A 19096-nucleotide genomic window follows, 5' to 3' on the forward strand; every position below is an offset into this window, starting at 1 on the left:
GATGTGTAGTTTTTTTTTTTTTTTTGTGCCAAACATATCTTTTGGTATTATGGCCAAAAGGTTCAACTTTGGTCTCATCAGATCATAACACAATATTCCACATTGTGTTGGGAGACTGGATGGCATTTTTTCTGTTAAAAAAGGCTTCCGTCTTGCCACCCTACCCGGTAGCCCAGACATGTGAAGAATTTGGGTGATTGTTGTCACATGTAGGGAGCAACCAGTACTTGCCAGAAATTGCTGCAATTCTTTTAATGTTGCTGTAGGCCTCTTGGAAGCCTCCCTGACCAGTTTTCTCTTTGTCTTCTCATCAATATTAGAGGGACGTCCTGTTTTCAGTAATGTCACTCTCGTGCCATATTTTCTCCACTTCTTGATTATTGTCTTTACAGTGTTCCATGGAATATCCAATGCCTTGGAAACTTTTTTGTAACCCTCTCCTGATTGATATTTTTCAACACTGAGATCCCGCACCTGCTTTGTAAGCTCTTTGCGGCCCATGGCTTTTCCAGTTGGATGTTACCAAGAAGATGTCAGCAAAATCCTATATTAACAGCTGTACTTTATTTGGGGTTAATCAGTCACTTTGATAGATGGCAGGTGTAAACTAAATAGTATTTAACATGAGTTTGATTGTGATTGGTTGATTCTGAACACTGGCACATTCCCAATTATAAAAGGACACTTGCACACTTATGCAAGCTGGGTTTTGGAAGTTTTTTGTTTTTTTCTCTAAAACATTTCTGGGTGTCTGATACTTTTATTGTGGAATTGCAACATCTAAAGGTGAAAAAGGTTCTGACTTAATTTCATTTTGTTACATCTCAAAAATCTGCCATTTTATCAGGGGTGTGTAGACTTTTTATATCCACTGTATGTACTGTTTATTACTTCAACTTTTTTTTTTTTTTTTTCTTTTTTCTTTTTTTATAGTGCGTTTTTGATTGCCTGATGAATTATACAGAACGCAGTGAAATGCATGGCCACTATACTTGAATGAGGCATTCTGGATCTGATTAGATTTGCTGGATCTAAATAAATCATTACAAAGGGACTATGGATATTATAATAGCATGCTTATATATTAGATGTGCAACTCACCAATTCATATTAATAATTGTACATTTTTGTGAAGACATCACAAAAAATGGTGCATATCCTTTGTCATTGCCTTGCAGAACCCGTTTTAGGAGCTCCTGCCTTAATGACTGATGTGCGTGAATGTGCATAGTCTTTGCACTTGGTATTGCTTAAATAGATCTTGAAATGACAGACCAGCTGTTTGGGGAGTAAAGTGGCTCATTGCCTATAGCACTTAGGTTAGAGAGAGCGACTGTGAAAGCAAGAGTGACTGCATGATTTATTAGCTAATATTGGTAATATTGGTAGCTAACATTCCCTCTGCAACTACAGCTACTAATTCTATATCAGAAATCTTATTACAGAGCCATTTGCGAACCATTTGAGACCTTATAAATATAAGATTCTATCTGATAATTTTGTGATTTTAAGATATTGAGGCAACATTTTGGTGTAAAACTTCTCATACAGTATATTCAGTGATAAAAAGCCAAAAAGTCATATAGAACTTTTAAACTCAAGGTGTCTAATTATCACGAGTGGGTAATACAAGTAACTTACAAACACACTTACATTATGTGTCATTTTATATTACACTATAAGACCATATGGCTTTAAAATTTCAATTCGTAATACTGATACAAGTGTAAAATGCTTAGAAAGAACAAGGCCATTCTCAGATAATGGTGAGGGAGGAGGGTGTTGGCAAAGCCTAAGATTTGTGGCTTCAAAAATGTAGTAAAGCCTCAGATCAAGATCAAATTTTGTGCTTTAATCAGAAACTCAGTCTAGACCTTTTTTCCATCAGTGCACTACAGTAAAGTTAGCCTTCTTAGTGTCTCTAAGATGATTTACAACACGAGGTAAAGGCATTAGTGAAATCATCTGCATCAGCAAAATCTACCCAGTACTAAAATCTGACCTTCAGTAGTTACACCCCGACGTCATGTAAACGAGCTACAATCTGAATCAAAGAAAATCCCACTCAAACAAGTCACAAAGAACTGCTTCCTTTCCTACACTATTGCAAAAGGGCAGTGGTGTTCCAATTCCACAAGAGGCACCCAAAATCTCTGTAAACTGATTCTGACAGCTGATGGTAAAACTTGATTTTCGAAAATCAATCAATCAATCAATCAATCATCCCTAAGATTCCTGGAGTAAAAGCACCGATTTATGATCAGCTCCCTGTATTCCAGTAAGTCCAAGATTAAGACCAGTACCAAGTACAAGTATCTGGGACCATTCAAGAGCGTTCTACTGTTCCTCATAAAACAATACACAATTCAGAACTAGTAAGAATAGGCAGCCATAAACAAATACTGCAACAGACTCATGCCAGTTAGATCTAAATCTAAATATTTTTTTTTGCCTATATTACTGAAAGTATTTAACACTAGAAATAACTTGAAGGGAAGGAATGTTATGACATTAGAGTCTGTTTTGTTCAATTACCTTTTTAAGTCAGTCCTGTGCTGGAAAGCTCTGCTCATGTGTTTACACTGGGAGGAAGGATCCAGTAAAATGGTGTCTAGCATTTGTAATGTGGCCTGGAAATTTTTTTTGGTTTCAGTGGAATTACTCCAAAAATAGTTCCATCAAAAAGGTCCAGGTAATGTTGCGGGTTTTGGTTATTGTCAAGCATTTCTAGGTGTTCCGCATCAGATCCCAAGTCCCAGTAAACTTTTTTTCAGCTCAGTAAACATTTTTAGATCAGTATACTTTTTAACCTTCAATAGTATTTTCTGATTTTTAATGTTGATATTTCAATTGATGTGGACGTTATTCTTTAATGCTTAAAAAGAAACATATGGAGCCAATGTCTCTTGGGTATGAACGAGAAGAAGAGTGTTCTTTTGGGTCTATGGTCACCGTCACCCAGTTCACTACCACAATCTCCAAATACATCAAAGATTAATTGAAGTTAGTTCATTCTCTTGACTTTTTGCATGCAGTGGAATCATATTTAGGTATCATAAGGATGTTGCATCTGTACATCTTGTTTGCATGTAAGAGGCAGCCTTTCTCGGCCGGCATTAGATAAACAGTCAATGGAATACCTGTAATGGTACCTGTAGTGGTACATCTCTGTGTTTATGAAGCTGTGTTACAAAGTGATTAAATAGGAATTAATCAGGGAAATCTACAGTGTGTGTTAGTTATGCATTAAGAGTGAGATTTAGTAGACTAAAGTTGCCCTCCATAATAAGTTGTTGAGTTTTTGCTTGTTGTTAGATCTCGATTGTCAGCGGTGTTAAAAGACATGTGGAGGGAGCAGTAATCAGGCAGTGGTTTGGACCTCAGGTGGTGGAAGTTTCCTCCACTCCTGATGGAGGAGCACCATCGCTGGGGGAGGCCGAGTCTTGCTTGGCCTCTGGAGTTGGACCCCCAGTTGAGATGACCTCAGGAACTTTTACGGAGCTTTTATCAGTCTCTGGGGTTTTTGCAGGGATTGCATTTGACTCAGAAGATCCTATATCTGGTGTGGACTCAAGGGTACCATTGGTGGTTGGTTTTGCATCAGGAGTTGGTGAGAGAGCTGGTTTGGGTTCTGGAGTTGGAGAGAGGGCAGGCTTGGTGTCAGTAGTTGCCATAGTATCTGCTGGTGATGGACTCACAGCAGATGGTGTGGCATCAGGTTTGGTTGAGGTGAAATCAGAAGCTGGAGAGACTGCCATTTTAGTTGGAGTGGCGGCTAGTTTTGAGTCAGGCGTTGGTGTCACCACTTTTGGAGGTTCAGGACTTGGGGGTGGTTTGACTTCAGAAGTGGACGTTGGTTTGACTTCTAGGGTTGGTGTGGATTTAGGAGTAGGGCTAACCGCTGGTTTCAACTCAGGTGTCACTGCAGGCTTAGGGTCTGGAGACAGACTCAAGCTCGGTTTTGACTCAGGAGTGGGTGAGATGGTCATTTTTGTTTCTTGTGTTGGTGTTACAGAGAGTTTGGGTTCAGGAGATGGTGCTGGTTTCAGAGCTGCTGACACTGGTGTCTCAGATGCTGGCTTCGCCTCAGGGGTTGTTGCTAGTCTGGGAGATGAAGACACAGTGAGTTTGGACTCTTGTTTGGCAGTAGGTTTGGCATCAGAAGCAACAGAGGAGCTCAGGAAATCAGCTTCTGTAATGGGTACTGTCGGTGCCTCAGTATCACTGTCCAGTGGAAGGCCAGCAGTGGTGAAGCCTACTCCTGAGTCACTGGTCTCCAAGTTCTTTTCATGGATACTTGTGTCCTTAGCAGACACTTCTAGACCCTAAACATTATACATAATGGACAATAAATACATGATGGAAAATAGCATGCACATAAAAATACTGTAAGTATCTTGAAATATTTCTAGGCTTAGCCTTTATGGTACAAACCTTAATGCTGATTTCAGTGCTCTGGGATTTCTCTGTAATATCTTCTTTTTGTGAGAGAGCAGGAGCCTCGTCATTGTAACGGGAGCAAGCTTCCTTCACTACCTGCAAACAGACATGGGGCTGCATTCATCACAGCTACAGCGTTTGTGTCAGTACAAATACAATTTAATTCTCAGTGATGTGCGCAACTCTGGCATTTTCTTGCCATATTAATAACATCAGGTCAAAATGGGATGATTTACTCTTAGCAAAATGCAGTGGGTGGGCTTATATTTTATTAGTGATCGAGTAAGCACTTTAAATTAAAAATACTTAAAAACTTTGGTTTTTGCAGCTTGCATTCATTAGGGGAAAATCAATATGCGGTTCACACAACAATCATATAATCAATACACTTACAAATGAGCCTTGAGATTCAGAAAGTAGGTCAATGATGTTAGCTATTAACCATAGTGTGTGTCCATTAAATCCAAAATTATATCGATCATTATATCGAAGTGTTGGCAGAGGAAGGCCAGTTTGTGGATTTACCGTTAATAATTGGTTGGCTCCCGAGTGGCCAAGAGTCCAAGAGAGCATAATTGATCATGTATTTGGAAGAGGGCAGGTAACGCTTTCTTTTAAGTGTTCAGCTGGCCTGTGACATAGCATGAGCAGCAGTTTGGTGGCTGGCTCCATGTTTCTGAGACGAAGCACAAGCTCTAACCCTCACCCTCCCTGGCTAATACGTCTCAAGCGATAGGGCAGAACTAGGCAGTTGGTGGGAATTGGCAGTGATGACTCATACTGGGTGAGAATATGGTGGGTCAATATTGGTGAGTCATGTTTCATTTCACATTCCTACATAGCGCTACAGGGGAATACAAATTTTTCATAGTCACTGTTCTGTATTTGTTCTGTGCCTTAGTGAGTTTACAGAGCCTCATCACAAGCATTTCAATGTACAATTGTCTCTGGCACAAATAAAATGACTTTGACTTCATGAATGGCTCTTAAGACCTCTTTTTATTTTAGGGCAGTTGCTTGTAGAGGCAGGATGGTGTACAACATGATGTGATCTTAGTGCTGTTGACTACACTGAAGGCCTATAGCTAAAATGCACAGCCCACCACTGCCTAACACACTGAGCTTCAGGCACTAATATGGCTCTTGACCGACTAGATGTCACTATCTTCCGTAGTCGAGTTGTGGATGTTCTTGTCAGTAAGGCTAAAAGTCTAATACGAGTCTTGGAGTCATAAAGGGCTTTCAGTTAATAGCTATATATGAATGTTTAATGTCTAGATTACATGTTTGATAGTAGTTTTGTTACCTGTCTAAAGGCATCTCCTTCCTCTTTGCCAGCATTTTTTGCAATCTTCTCGATGGCTCGGGCTTTTGCTGCCCTTTTGCGCACCTTAACCAAACATGACACCAAACACACCAGCAGCAGTACTACCAGCAAAGCCACCAGAGAAATCACTGCCACAAAGACATTAGGCAGCCTGTACGCTGAGACACCAAGAGAGAAAGGGAGGAGAAATTTTCCATTAGTAACAGAAACAAAAGCTTTGCATTTCCAAACAATCACAGTCTTTCTCTTCAGTTTTCTACTCAAAACCACACCCACCAAAAGATCTGCTGGCTATATAAGAACTTCATCACACATTACAGACTCTAACTGAATTCAAAACTACCTTAAAGTACAAATTATTTGTTCAATCTACTTATACTGACTTGAAAATGTATTAAATGAGAATGAAGTGCACAATCATCAGGACAAAACTGGAAGATAATATGTCCATTTATACTGTTATAGCATAATGTTTAGTTGAACAGAATGAGATGGTGTTATTCCCAACATCCGGGGTTTCAGAACTTTTATGGCTCATCTCTATATTTCTTTGCAAATTTCAATCTGGCCTTCTGATTCTTACTGCTGATGAGTGGTTTGCATCTTGTGGTATGAACTCTATATTTATGCTCTCTAAGTCTTCTTCAAACTGTGGATTGTGATACCTTCACCCCTGCCCTGTGGAGGTTGTTAGTGATGTCACAGACTGCTGTTTTTGGGGTTTTTTTCTCAGCTATTACAATGTTTCTGTCATCAACTGTTGTTGTTTTCCTTGGCCGACCAGTTCGATGTCTGGTTGTTAGTACACCAGTGGTTTCTTTCTTTTTTTCAAGACATTCCAAATTGTTGTATTGGCTATGCCCAATGCTTGTGCAATGGCTCTGATTTATTGTCCCTCTTTTCTCAGCTTTGAAATTGCTTGCTCTTCTCCCATATGCAGCTCAATAGTCTTCATGTTGGTTTACCCTTTTAACAGCAAATGAAGTCTTCATTTGCAATGCAATTAGAATTTCCCTTCAATGGAACTAAAAGGCTGAGCCCGTGACAATGCCCCTGTGCACAGTGTGAGGTCCATAAAGTCAGGGTTTGCCAAAGTTGGAGTGGAAAAACTTGAGTGGCCTGCACAGAGCCCTGAACTCAACCCCACTGTACACCTTTGGGATGAACTGGAACACTGACTGCACCCCAGACTTCCGCACCCTACATCAGTAGTCACCCTACTTCACTAATGCTCTTGTGGCTGAATGAACACAAATCCCTGCAGCCACACTCCAAAATCTAGTGGAAAGCCTTCATAGAAGAGCTGAGGTTATTATAACAGCAAAGGGGGACTAAATCTGGAATGGGATGTTCAGCAAGCACATATGGGTGTGATGGTCAGGTGTCCACAAACTTTTGGCCATATATAAAATAACATATCATATATTTAAAGTAAGATTAAGTTCTCTTGTTTCCTTACGTTCCACCCCCAAGTAGAATTTGGACACGAGGAAGCCCTGTAGATCAGTGACCTGATACAGTCCTGCGTCACTGGCCGTCACCTGCTCCAGGATACACACCGAGTCCTCCATGGAGAATCGGCCTTCCAGGTTGCGCTCAGGAGGCAGGCTCAGCTCACCCCTCTCCATAATCACCCAGTTGAGGTTGTTAGATCCGCTGGAGTCGGGTGAGTAGATCAGACGTGCAGAGGAACTGTTCAAGTGTAGATTCAGCTTAAACGTGCCTCCATATGGCACTGTGACAAACTTTTGATACTCTGCAATGTCAGAAGAAAGAAAGAAAGAAATTCCTAACATCACATTATCATTCTTCAATCGTTACAATGATATCACAGGCCAGAGACATTGGTGAACAAAGAGTAAGAGAGTGAGAACGAAGTGGAGGAAAGGAAGAGAGATCATGAATATTTTATTAGACGGATAGTGCAGTCAGGATAGGAGTGATTCTAAACAATTCTAAACAGTTCACTCCATTGTTCAATATCTTACTGCGGACATACATTGTTGCTTCTGTCCTTCCTTCTTCAAATGGATGCACTGTTCCAAGAGATCACATCCCTCTGTTCCCATCCATACACCCATCTTTAAATCCTGTCTGCCTCCCTTGTGCCACATCTTCTGTCATTTTCACATTCGTCCTACCTTCTCATTGGCAGTGCTATAAAACCCAGAATCAATTCTCGCATTGCTGCATCCCCCCGAGTTCTGTCTCTGACTTTCCCTCTAAAAAGACGAAAGGACATGTACAGTAATACAACTTCAAACTGAAATTGGGCACTATTAATATTATATGATCGTTATACCCATGATAATGGGTACTTAAGCGCCAAGGATTAAGTCAGCCAAGCATTCTGAGCCCTTATTATGTCCATTAAGTGTCTCTGAAAAAAGCCAAGCTGCATTAACCACATTTGCAGGAATCTTGGCAACTATTCCAACTCTCAAGACCTAGTCACCATTTTCAGACTGTTGTGCAGTGTAGTGTGTTTAAGTTAACCTGTGAGCCTATCAGCACAGACAACCCTTTCCGTGTACACACTTGTACTTATGTTAATGATCAAGAAAATATTTATAGGCTTCTTTCAAATTTTCTCAGGCACAGTAGTCCTTTTTTTTATACATGCTGGCACAATCCAAGACAAACTATATTTATTCAGACATACTACAAGGTTTACTTTCCACCATCTTCTTTTTCTCACCTTTCACATTAAGGCAGATCTTCTTGCTCACTTTCCCATTGGCTTCAGTGATGGTGTAGCTGCCTTCATCAGTCCCAGTCACAGCTTTCAGGACGAGGCGCTGCTCAGTACTGCTGAGGCGGTCCTCATAACCCTCACGTAAACTTCCATCAGGTGTCAGTAGCTCTATTGGGGGATGAGACGTTTGATTGGCCTCCACGGCACTGGGACGAAAGTCCACGCCTACAGGGGTAGAGACACCAAGCAGCGAAACCTGGAAGTCGCCTCCATATAACACATTCATCTCCATTGTGCAATCTGAAGAGAGAAGAAGAGAGAAGATTTTTAGGACAGAGTGAGAATGAGAGGAAGAGAGATGCAGAGAGGCAAAAAGAAAAACGGAAAGCACCAAGGGTGGTTTGACAGAGCTGCAATTAGCTTCTGCATCATTACACCCCCATGTTGTTAACTACATGCACCCTGTAATAATGAAACTATTCAGGGCTCATGCTGTATTTGTTTCTGTGTGACTACAACACACTGTACATAAGACGTAGTACAATTGTGTAGCAGGCTACAATTCATGGACACAATACTTTTTTGCTACACTATCCCTTCGTGTTTGGATAAAAATAATCCATGTCAAATTTTTTATTCAGACTGAAAATAGTTTTTTTTCTCTAATAAAAATACAGTACTGGGCAAAGGTCTGTAAACCGTACGTAATGTAAATATGTAAAGCAACAGTTCTCCTGGAGACTTTGACTGTTTCACTTGCTTTTATGTGGTCTATTATGCAATATGTTACTTTCTTGACTTTATTGACGTACAAACATTTTTCTGTACCATTTAATTTTTTTGTTTGAAAAGTAATGTTTGAAAATCTTTTTTTTCTCTCTCTCAATAATCAAGAAGCCAAAAAATAACCATCTAAGACAAAAGTTGTATTAAAAGAATGAGGGTACCTAAGACTTTTGCACAGTACTGTATAATTTTTAAAATTACTTTTTGTTCCAATTACTTTGTGCACATATGCTTGTGAGACCCTTACATGAGAACAATGAGGTATCACCTTTTAAAAAATCATAATTTATTTAGCTAAACAAAATGCCCAAAAATGGTCTATTAAAAAAAAACCTGCACAATAAAAAAAGACTGTATCACACTCTCCAATATGTTCTGGTTATTGTAATCAGAGTGAAACAAATACATTAAAAGTTGATTTTAGCTCCCATCATGTCCCATCCATTCTATATGAAACAGTTTTTTTCCTTAAAAATAGTTCTTACATTGCTAATTATTATTAGATACTGTATATTGGATGTTTTTAAATATTTTTTTTCCACAAAAGGTAGTGCTACAAATCAAAAGAGATGGCTCAATAGAGCATCCATTGTGAGTCAGTGAAAGAACTTGATTAAGCCGAGCTGAGTGTCACCTCTGACGATGAGATTGAGCTGCTTGATGTCCTCGGGGTTTTTCTCAGATTTGATGATGTACAGTCCCTCATCGCTTTCTCCAACATTCTCCAGAATGAGGTGACTCAGAGCCTGGTTCACTTTGACCCGTGGGCTTACCACATTCCCTTCCTTCATCATCTCCAGCCCTCGGCCTGCTGGACCAATCCTGGGCTTGAAGATCACCTGAGCACTGCCCGCTGGCAGCAAGATATGATAATCCTCGCCCGAGAACACCACCTCATCTTTCACTAAGAAAGACCAAAGTACATCGAGATTGACATATTACAGTGAGGATTGTAGTAATTTCATTTATCATTTAAAACATTTATTATTTTTTGCATGGTCAGAAATCTTACCATTCAGAGTCTCAGAGAAAGCTGAAAAGTGAGGTAAGTGAATAAGTTAATCCTCAAGTCTGACATAAGTCACTCATTTAATTACATTATGACATTATCAATCAAACGTTTAAACAAACCTGATCATAGAAAGGTTTTCTTCATTTTTATTATTGTCTACTATTTAGAATAACAGTGAAGACATTAACACTATGAAATAACACACATAGAATGTAACTAAAGTGTTTAACAAATCAAAAAATACTTTGTATTTTTAATTATTAACAGGATTTCTAATAAATCTTTCCACATCTTGCCATTTTCTCAATCAGCTTTGTGAGACAGATTCATCAAGGAGACTTTGCTTAAAGTTCATAAATATGCTGAGCATATGTTAGCTGCTTCTCCTCAGTTCTAAATAAAAACTGTTTGTCTTTGTCTTTTGAAACAATTTAATTAAAAGTAAAAACTGAGTTTAAAACGGCATTCAGAGTCATCAGCATTAACACCACTATTTACATCTGTCTTATAAAAAACTTTAACCATAAGAATTTATCAAAATATCTGTAAAAATTAAAAATATATATTCAATCCACTGTGGCCAAACTTTTGACTCCTAATGTATGTAGCATTAAATATGGCTAAAGATAGATTATTTTGCTATCATAAACAATAATCATGCATTTCTTACCCACACACAGCAGCATGCTGAAGCCCACGACTCTCAGGCTCTCCATGTTGGATCTGAGCAGAGGGACGGAAGATTAAAGAGTAATTTAATCTTAATCATGGAAAGAGAACAGTCATATTAGTATCCAGCTACTACACCTGCCAGATAAGGGATTCAGTTAACACATTCTTTGATAAATGTACACTGGTGAAGGTTTGTTCTCTTTTTTCAACCTTTTGCATTGGATCAGACAGCTAATTTGTTCCATTCATGTAATTACTGAGAGCAGTAATGGTTGCTTAGGGCAGTGTTGCTGATTTAGCTCATTAAAAAACTCAATAGTGCATGTTCGGAATCATGGGAGTCCAGGCCTTGCTACGTTTATTGCTGATCTAAGGTTGTCCATTGATTTGTCCATCTGTGTAGGACACAGAGATTAATGAAGAATAATGAATTTGCTCTCAGTCGATTTGTCAGTTTGATTTTAATGCTGTTTGATATTAACAATGAGTTTGCCTGCTTTCCCACTTTCTTGTCTATGTAGCATGGTGCATTACTTTTTCTAATGCAGATATGCAGTGTACTGAAATCCTCTGAGTAAATGTGTGGAAATTGTCTAAACTCATCAAGGGTCTAAAAATACATTGGGTAACATCAGGACACCAGCAGGACAATACTGAGAAAGTTTTAGTTTTGCTGTGGAATGACAATCAGATCGTACGTAGAGCCTGTCGGAGATAAACGTTAAAATAAAAATGAATAATGTGTGGGTCTGATCCATAACAAATACCTGTGATAGAGCGCTCTAACAATAGGGCATTGATTGAAAAGCATACCTAATAATCTATTCTCTCTCTGCTGAGCTATACACATATTCCTTCTACCTAATGTGATTTTGGTGTCGGATCCTGACTCAACCTCTGCTGCTGTGGAGGGTCTCACATGGATACTCTAAAGACTGCACTTCCCAAAACATATTATTCTCAGTACTGTTTGACTTCATAGTATACTACTGTGGAGGAGTAATGGTTTATAATCGCTCTATCTGTTTTTATACAGAAATGGATGGATTCCCTTTTGAGTCTGGTTCCTCAAAGGTTTCTTCCTCATGTCATCTCAGAGAGTTTTTCATCACCACAGTTGCCTCTGGTTTGCTCATTAGGGATCTAAATATAAATCTATATTTCTGCAAAGCTGCTTTGTGTGCAGCTATTGGAAAAGTGATATGTCAAGTAAAACTGAAATGAAGTAAAATTGCATAATTTATTTACTGAACGACTGGCAGAAAAAATTAAACATTATACCCTATCTGAATGTATGCAATGTATTTATTTTGTTTATTAAAGTTGCATAGGTATAAAGTTGTTTGGGTGTAATCTTTATATCATTTATAAACTTTAAAAGTACAAATGTATTGAAAACCTAGAGAAAATGTATAGTATTTGCTTATATAATTCTGTACTGTCCTGAATTTAAAATACACAGCTTGGTGTTAAATTACATAGTTTTAGACTGCATATTATACTATATCATATCAAATCATATTAACCTGCACAACTCCTCTAGCAGTTTTACTGCTACATAGAATATAGATACCAATACACAAAAGAAAAAAATGCAACTTATTCATTTTGTCAGATTTGATTATATCAACAACAGCAGTGTTGTTTTATTCTGATACTGCACCACTGCCTTGCCTTAAAATGCCTTAAACACACAGGCTATGCAGGAAAAAAAAACGAAGGCAAATGTCCAAAATTTCAACAGCTTCTATAAAGCATCCACATTCTAGTCTCATACTCCTTTTAAAACATCTATCTTTAACTCTCAGACTGGAATTTGGTGAATATCTTCTATCTACAGTATATCTATCTCTGGTCTGATCTATAGCTTATAAGATTAGGTTTTAACCCCTTACAAAATCCCAAATCATATAAAGGCAGAATCTAAATAACCATCTATAATTTGAGCAACAGGATAATGGAAATATTACTGTATTTACTATTGTATTTGATGTTTGAAAATGTTAATCAAGTTTTTTAATCATGTTTTACAAAAAAAAAAAAAAAAAAAAGTTACTAAATTTGGCAAAGCTATTTGTGTGGCAGAGGACAAACGCTAATGATTTTGTTATTTAAGCAAAAGTAACAAAGTCAGCATTTGTTTTATTACATAGTCATCCAAAAACTCAGATTGTTCAATTGGAGCGTCATTTGCGCCTACATAAGCATCTACAACGTCATCCTCGGCATAAGACAGGAAACAACTCTGAATAGAAGAGAGTCTCCTATAAATGTCAAGCATGTGGATATGAGGCAAATATCAAACCTCTGGGGTCAGAGACTGGTCTGAGAATTCATTTACCAATCACAAGCACTTTGACAGAGTCTGTTATTACTGAGAAAGACGTGATGATTGACTGAGGATACAGTAAGGTCATGATATAGCTATAAGCAAAGGTAGGGGAGAGAGCAGAAACGGCAAATGTAATAGACTAAATAAATGGGAATCATTCACTAATTGATTAATTTAGCTAATACCTTAATCAAACGTGATGTAAAAGTGAGACAGAATCTAATCCAAGCAAAGAACTGGGCTGAGTTTCTCAAAAGCACTGCAAAGTTAAGAACATCTTAACTGGGAACAGTGTTCAATGTGATGCTCACTTTACCATTTGACAGTTATCTATGGGGTATGATGCTTTTGGGGAAACTCAACCATGAGTAGCTGAGGTTTAAGAATTTTGCTCAAGGGTCCACCAGTGGCTCTCCTGGGACTTTTAGCTTATAACCTTCTTGTTAATAATACAGAATCTTTACCACTGAGCTAAAAAAAAAAGGGGTGTGGAGCAGGGTGAAATGGTACAGAACCAATACAAGGTAGCTAGATGAGAAGGCAATAAAAGAGGAGAAGGATTAAAAATGTAGGAATTCAGTCAGCAAGAGTGCCAGAAAAGGATTAGGGTGTGGTTTGACAGCTGAAGCATTACATGGAAATCCATTCCGCTACATGAAGTATTGCCTGCCTCTGACTTGCGTTTATTGGATTTCAGATGAACAGGTTGATAGATGGAGACGCATAAGGCAGATCCAGTAAAACATACAGTACATAGAAAGGTTTATGAGAAATGGTGTAGGTTGTGCTGAAGAAGGAGGTTATGTTCTTGAGGATGCTTCTGCAGCCCTGAGCTTCAGGGATTAATATAAATCAGCCCATATATCATCTGGAGACTGGATTATGCTTTTCTTACACATCAGCCTTACACACTATCAACTTCCAAGTCCTTCTTTAGGGCACAAAAACAATCTTTTCACAGATGACACTGAAAGTGGTACATAATGATGTGCACTTTTATGTCTTCAAATGATAATCAATGGTTCATTAATGTGTTTTAATATTCTGTATGAAGCAATACAATCGCAATATAGTATTTTGTCCATATTGTGCAAGCTTATAATGCAGTACTCTCAAAATGAGGACTGCATAAAAGGAAAAAAACAAAAACACTTGATATTGTTCAGGGGCTCTTGTGAAGACTGTCATGAATTCCCCTAAGTACCAAGATATTTTAGTTCAGCGCCAGGTTGCCTCTGCCAGAAGGTTACAGCTTGGCTGTAATAAATGGGTCTTTCAAAAAAATAATGACACTAGAAATATATTTAAATCAGCACAGAAATGACTGTGAAACACAAAATCACTGTTTTTGTAATGAGCTTCTCAGTCTCCGGAACTAAACTCACCTGAAACGTGAATTGAAGGGAGAAGTCCATATGCACAAACCTAACCATATAAAGGTGCATGAAATGTTCTGCATGGAGGAGGGTCCAAGTACCCTCAACATTTATTCATTCATTGACGTTAAAATGCCCATACTAATGCTCAAACTATTTTTTTCAATTATTAGTTAATTTTATATATTAATTTTGGCTTGTTTCCATCCCAATAAAGTTGACTGCATCTTCTTCAGTATCATGATCTCTCTACTATTAATCTGCTGCTCTTCCAGTCATAGAGTAATGGAAAAATGAAGAAGAGGATATCACATCTCCCTCTCCTATCTTCCAGACCACTGAGGTGTAAGTGCAGCATTTATTTAGCATTTTATTCTGGCACATTTTTGAAGGTAGGCTAACAGTTCACCTGGGTATTAAGTTCTGTAATATGCTCCTTAAGGGGAAAAAAAGCATTTAAAACTTCTGTTGAACTGTGGCGTCAGAGTTACACACTTAAGATCATACAACATTTGTGTTCTGCTTTACTATTAAATCTATCTGGTAAGTCTGTTGCCTCATAAGAAAAACAGGTCTTGGGTATTCTGCAACCCTCAAACAGGTCTGTAAAAACAAGAGTGTACAAAAGAAAGGCAAAACTGCACCACAAGAGTTGAATATCAGTTTAATTCTGTGTTTGTTGGGGTTTTGTAATAAGAAAACACTAATGAACGAGGTACTTGGTTCAACCATATGGCAATAAAAAAATACACAGAAAACCTGCAAAGGATTTGCTGCTTCCCAAGTGGTAGACTAATAATGTTTATTAACTGCAGAAATGTTTCAGCTTTTTTTCTAGGTGCCATGTATGATGTGCCATGTATCTCTGCATGCCTACAAATATTCATGGAATATTTGCAGCTTAACATGAGTATACTTACTTGTTATTTTCCCGGAATAAGGCTATACAAGGTGACAGATAGCAAAGGACAACCTGACCACAGTCTGATCAAGAACTGCCTGTGGTAGCAGCATCAGCTGCACTGGGAGTCACACTCGTTTCCTTTTTATAGTTTTTTCACTCCTTGCCAGGCTGCACACACAAAAAGCCAGACCCATGCTTCATGCCTAATGTCATTAAAGTGTGTTTCCAGAGAGTGAGTGAGAGTGAGTCAGACCGAATGGCATGCAGCCAAGTCTAGAAGCCATATGATACCATGATATAATTCTGTTTTAGACTTTCAGACATCAAATCCTCTTCGAATGTACTCGGGTATGTAGACAAGAAAAGCAACATACTCGTGCACTTTCTTGATCTCTAGTTCACAAACATGCACTGATATGATTTTTCGTATCCCTTCTGTCTAATTCTATTTCCTTCCTGAATGATTCCCCCCCCTACCTCCCTTTCCACCTGTCCACCCCATAAGACTTCCCCTTACATAACCCTCCAACATCCCATAATATGCTAACGGCATGATGACACCCTCCACCCAGAAGGACTCACACATATGCAGTGTGCACTGCTCTATAAGCACTTCTGAAACACAAAGCCCAAGGAAATCCTGAATGCATACAAAGAGAACAGCAGGCCCATTTCCAAATGAAGATTAAGAGGAAGTGCACTTTCATGCCTATGGCAGTGATTTCTCTGCGGTTTCGCTTGAATGTGACCGCTGTAATAGCTGGCCTGTCGCTGCAGAGCTTTTATTGACTCTCTGACGTCATCATGGACAAGCAGCCTGATATATCGCTTCTTAATCGCTATAGCGATACTGATATATCAGAAGTCTACGATATGCAAATGAGGCCTGTGGGTGGAGCCTGTGAGTATACTGCTGAATCGAGCCATTCCAGCAAAACCTCACTGTTTGAAATGCTGCATGATATCAATGAGCTCTGATATAATACAAAGCACATTGCCATCGCAGTATAAGCAGCAGTGTGATAGATATGTAATATCCATCGTCTATTCTTACAGCTAATCTGCAGTCATGTGCTGTGTCACATGTGTCTCTGGCTCTCTCTCTCCAACTGCGCAGGCGAGGTGTTTCTTTTTCACCACAACAAGAACAATTTCTCCTCCTCATCCTAGAAATATTTGCCATTCCTACACATTTCTACACAGTGACACAATGAGAGAGAAATGAATGAGAGTTCGCCTACATGGCGAGAAGAAAATAACCGGCACTGATCAGAGCACATCTCACACCAACACTATCAACATCATTAACATCATCAACATCTCATACCAACACCATCAACATCATTAACATCATCAACATCTCACACCAACACCATCAACATCATTAACATCTCACACCAACACCATCAACATCATTAACATCATTAACATCATCAACATCTCATACCAACACCATCAACATCATTAACATCATTAACATCATCAACATCATCAACATCATCAACATCTCACACCAACACCATCAACATCATTAACATCATTAACATCATCAACATCTCATACCAACACCATCAACATCATTAACATCATCAACATCTCACACCAACACCATCAACATCATTAACATCTCACACCAACACCATTAACATCATTAACATCATTAACATCATTAACATCATTAACATCATCAACATCTCACACCAACACCATCAACATCATTAACATCATTAACATCATCAACATCTCATACCAACACCATCAACATCATTAACATCATCAACATCTCAAATTAACATCATCGGCATTTCACACCAACACCATCAACATCATTAACATCATCAACATCTCACACCAACCCCATCATCATTAATATCATCAGCATCTCACATTAACATCATCAACATCATCATTAACATCATTACCATCTCACACCAACATCAGCATCATCTTCATCAATATCATTAACATCTCACACCAACATCATCATTAATATCATTAAGATCTCACTTCTCACTCCAACACCATCATCATCATTAACATCACACATCATCATCATTAATATCATTAACACCTCACATTAACACCATCATCACTAATATCATTAACACCTCACATTAACACCATCATCATTAATATCATTAAAACCTCACATTAACATCATCATTAATATCATTAAAACCTCACATTAACACCATCATCATTAATATCATTAACACCTCACATTAACACCATCATCATTAATATCATTAACACCTCACATTAACACCATCATCATTAATATCATTAACATCTCACATTAACACCATCATCATTAATATCATTAACACCTCACATTAACACCATCATCATTAATATCATTAACACCTCACATTAACACCATCATCATTAATATCATTAACATCTCACATTAACACCATCATCATTAATATCATTAACACCTCACATTAACACCATCATCATTAATATCATTAACACCTCACATTAACACCATCATCACTAATATCATTAACACCTCACATTAACACCATCATCACTAATATCATTAACACCTCACATTAACACCATCATCACTAATATCATTAACACCTCACATTAACATCATTATCATTATCATTAATATCATTAACATCGTCATCTTCATCATCATCATCATCATCTCACATTAACATCACGCCGGTCTTGTCAACATTTCCCGCAATTAGCTCTGATGCAGGCGCTGATGCTATTTAAAGCGGATATGTTTATAGTTTATAGGCGGTAATCGGGTTATTAAGTAAGCTATGCACTGAGAGGAATGGCGCTGTATACCGCCGCACTCCACACTGGTGTGATTTGGTGCTGACGGGGCGGTTTTGCTCTGCGTTATTAAGCGCCTCTCAGCAGCGGCTAATCTGCACCGCCTCTCTCCAAGCAAAAACACTCAAAAAATAATCAAAAAGCCCACCTAACTAACAACCCAAACTCATTTCAACCCGAAATCACATTCATCCAAGTCGCCCTTGAAATCAAGCACACAGTGCAAACGGGGAAAAAGCTGCAGAATTTAACCCCTCACGTGCCGCATGGCCAGGAAGCCGCTTCTAAGGCGTTTTTCCCTCCTCTCCTTACCGCGTCTGCAGCAAGTAGATCCGCATTACTGAAGCGCCAGTGTCCGGTGAGCCGCTAGCTGAGGCGCGCTGTAATTTTCCTGCTCTAATCGGTTTATTCTCGCGTCTTCTCCTTCTTCTATTTTCCCCCCTTTTTTCCTCCGCCTCCCGCCACGAGAAAAGCCACTTGAGGAGTAAGAGAGCGCGCGCACTCACTCACTCACACTGGCGAGACGTTCGGCACGCGTCGCGCCTGCTCGGAGAAGCTCGCGCAAGGTCGGAAAATCCCGGATTCCCCGCCCCACAGCACTACTGTGCACTTAATGTAGACGACTTTCTCATAAATAAACACACACACACCACCGGATGACTTTACCGGATTCGGTAATCGATTGTGGTGGTATGTTGTTTTTTTTCACTCCACTGACTGCTGTGTAGGTAAATGTCTCACTTTGACTAGCAAAGA

The 19096-nt window shown here is 38.8% G+C and overlaps 1 protein-coding gene across 2 annotated transcripts; it reads right to left on the bottom strand.

The window, feature by feature from the left end:
- Positions 1-243: 243 nt before the first annotated feature.
- On the bottom strand, positions 244-19007 carry si:dkeyp-77h1.4 (uncharacterized). Of its 2 annotated transcripts, XM_026940057.3 has the most exons (10): positions 18206-18636; positions 15561-15712; positions 10931-10983; positions 10261-10281; positions 9883-10152; positions 8466-8762; positions 7227-7523; positions 5747-5925; positions 4435-4536; positions 244-4325 (listed from the first exon to the last, which is right to left on the bottom strand). In XM_026940057.3, exons 3-10 carry the CDS (start codon positions 10974-10976, stop codon positions 3381-3383), a joined length of 2157 nt encoding a protein of 718 aa, XP_026795858.3. In that variant the 5' UTR covers positions 10977-10983; positions 15561-15712; positions 18206-18636; the 3' UTR covers positions 244-3380. The 2 variants fall into 2 exon arrangements, with proteins under 2 accessions (XP_026795858.3, XP_026795855.3); XM_026940054.3 differs by lacking the exons at positions 15561-15712; positions 18206-18636 and adding an exon at positions 18653-19007.
- Between the last annotated feature and the right edge of the window lie 89 nt (positions 19008-19096).

This window comes from Pangasianodon hypophthalmus, chromosome 1 (genome assembly GCF_027358585.1).
Source record: "Pangasianodon hypophthalmus isolate fPanHyp1 chromosome 1, fPanHyp1.pri, whole genome shotgun sequence".
Classification (NCBI taxonomy): domain Eukaryota; kingdom Metazoa; phylum Chordata; class Actinopteri; order Siluriformes; family Pangasiidae; genus Pangasianodon; species Pangasianodon hypophthalmus.

Coding starts and splice junctions, on each gene's coding strand:
- si:dkeyp-77h1.4 (XM_026940054.3), bottom strand. CDS start 18,678: ATGCGGATCTACTTGCTGCAGACGCG. Junction 10,282..10,930: donor CAGCATGCTGCTGTGTGTGG/GTAAGAAATGCA, acceptor CTCACTTTTCAG/CTTTCTCTGAGACTCTGAAT. Junction 8,763..9,882: donor GCTCAATCTCATCGTCAGAG/GTGACACTCAGC, acceptor TTCTCTCTTCAG/ATTGCACAATGGAGATGAAT.